The sequence below is a fragment of the Cyprinodon variegatus genome, unplaced genomic scaffold, assembly GCF_000732505.1.
Source record: "Cyprinodon variegatus isolate N-32 unplaced genomic scaffold, C_variegatus-1.0 Scaffold57, whole genome shotgun sequence".
In the NCBI taxonomy this organism is placed as follows: domain Eukaryota; kingdom Metazoa; phylum Chordata; class Actinopteri; order Cyprinodontiformes; family Cyprinodontidae; genus Cyprinodon; species Cyprinodon variegatus.
Genome location: NW_015150510.1, coordinates 412,319 through 414,897, shown reverse-complemented (window position 1 = coordinate 414,897; position 2,579 = coordinate 412,319). Strand labels below are relative to the sequence as shown.

General features: G+C 34.7%; 1 protein-coding gene across 1 annotated transcript in view; it reads left to right on the top strand.

Annotated features, from left to right (window-relative positions):
- The window catches only part of LOC107082621 (ephrin type-B receptor 3-like), a 104,142-nt gene that overhangs the window by 61,663 nt on the left and 39,900 nt on the right, over positions 1 to 2,579 (top strand). Inside the window, exon 7 of the mRNA XM_015371395.1 lies at positions 2,372 to 2,528. Within this exon, the coding sequence (XP_015226881.1) occupies positions 2,372 to 2,528 (157 nt within the window). The remainder of the gene's footprint in view (positions 1 to 2,371; positions 2,529 to 2,579) is intronic.

Here is a 2,579-nt window from a genome sequence, read left to right as displayed (position 1 = left end):
CATTAAGAACCTAAATTCTGAGATTAAAGTCAAAATTCTGAGAAAAAAGTCAGAATTCTGAGATTAAAGTCAAAATTCTGAGAAAAAAATCAGAATTCTGAGATCAAAGTCAGAATTCTGACTTTTTTTCCCTTGTTAAACTGAAAGAAAATTTAAAAATCAGTTAACTTTTTATTTTTTTTTCAGTGGCCCTAATCCTCTTCCGTAAAGTAGACACATACAGTATAAAACCAATATATGTTTAAAGATGGAGACGGATATGTTTGTCCAAACTGATCAAACATCTAACTTGTGTTTGTTTTAAAATATAATCCATTTCTTTCTTTATTTGGTCAAACATTTAATAAGGAAAAGAAAGACAGCGAATGTAGCAAACATACTGCCAGATCAAACCTGTCAGAGTAATGACTGATATGTTAAAAATGAACAATGACACTGAAAAGTGTTTGCTGTCCATTTTTATTACCTGACATATACCGAAATCAGGGCTAGAAAAGCTGTTAGATATCTTTCAGATTGCATTTTTTATTTAATATACGCACATAAACCACACTCCACTCCATTATAAACATTTTGGTTGTGCAGATTCAGCATCATGCGACCCAATACGTGGCTAATAATGTTAGCATCTTCAGGCCGATGGCTGTTCCCTTTCAGACTAAAAATTCTTACACCTCATCCAACAGCCATCCCTGTCAACTTATAAATTAATAAACACAATGCTAATAAACGCAATGCTAATAAACACAATAACAGTAAGTGCAACCTGATTGTAAATGTCTGTGTTAGTTCATTGAAGCCTCACTTTCCTTAATATAAACAGTCAAGCTAACGTTAGCTTAGCTCATGCTAAGTTCCCAATTTAACATTATTTATCAGTTTAAAGTATATTTCTACCGTCAGAACACATTTATGACTGTGTTGAGCTAAGTTATTAAAAATGATAAATGTAGCTAATTTTTTTATTGTTTGAGAAAAAAAGCTATTAGCCTAAAGGTGCTTTGCTAGCGTTACTAGCCGGAACTACGAAGAGAAGAGAATTGTCTGCAATTTCCTGGAAACTAGCCAATGACAGGCGGTTCATCTTCTTCACAGTGATTTCCACTTTCAAAGTCACAAAAGTTGACACGAAAATACAAAAACTGATAAACACACGAGTGGGAGAGAGCCTACAGGGGTATGGAGTGAAGTTTGTTCCATTATTGTTGCAGCAAAGAACCAGTATTTCAAATTGTGCTTTACAAATCACATTATCTTCAATTCAAGCCCAATAAAGATGTTGTTTCTGATGTCCATGCAGACCAACAGAAATGTGTCTTAACCCCTCACTCAATAGGAAAGCCCGCCCCCAGAAGTAAAGGAAATGTAACTTTAAAAAGAATGCAATTTGAAAAAAAAAATGTCTAAAAAAAATTTACAAGGAAAAAACAAAAACAAGTGTTAAAGTGAAATTTAGAAAAACCGCTAACTCAGCTTTTTTTTTTTTATTTTATTTTTTTTTTTTTAGTATGAAGTTTTGAAAGTTTTATATCTGGATAACTTTTTTTATGACAATTAACAAAATATGTTCTTTGCATGCTACAATAATGGAAAGAAATTCATTCCATACGGGTGCATAGAAAGCAAGCCACTATAAGAGAGGGGGCATGCATTCATGTGTGTGACCTATTGGGATCTTGTGATATTAAATCCAATATAACTACTGTGTAGTCTGTATAATTTTTTTCTTTTTATATTATTGATAAAGTCAGTAAATTTCTGCTGTGCAAATGCAATAACCCATCAATAACTTTGTAGTCATCCCTTAGCTCTCTACTACGCAGATATTTTTTCATATCTAAGGGAAACATATTCCAGGACATAACAACTTTTTCTTTTTTATGTTTTTTTTTGTACTATATACACTCTTTTTATATTATCTGTTGTATTTTTATCTTTAATGGCATCTTGCTTCAACTCGTTTTACTCTATATAAGCTAATGGAGCTAATGGAGGAGTAATTCTAGGGGATAAATAAAGTTGAGTCTATTTCTAACTCTAATCTGAACCAATCAGAAAACATTCAAATATGTCAGGAGAGTAGTTAAAGTGTCTTTGAAATAGAAATGCTCGTATGATGATTTGAGTCAGAACCACGACGTCATGAAGAGCTCCTCTACTTCCTGTCCTACACTAAAAGAAAGGTTTCTCAGCTGATATTTAGAATGCTGTTCCCTTCCCTGGATATTTTCTTTTTTAAAGTATGATGAAATCAACTTGCTAAACCGTGGATATAATATCTACCAATGGCAGCCATGTTGATTTGTTTGCAACTGGAGTTTTCCTAAGAACAATGACCCACATCTGTTTTAATGTTGTTGTTCTCTGTCAGGAACAGGGGATGATGCACACCGTCACATCCCAGCACAGCTCAGCCAAGCTGGAGGGGCTGAGGCCGGCCACCGCCTACGTGGTGCAGGTCAGAGCTCGGACGGTCGCTGGATACGGACGCTACAGCAACCCCATGGACTTCAGCACCAACCTGCACAGTACGAATTTTTCTGTCCCTTAAAGGAATAGTACACCCAAAACATGATTAG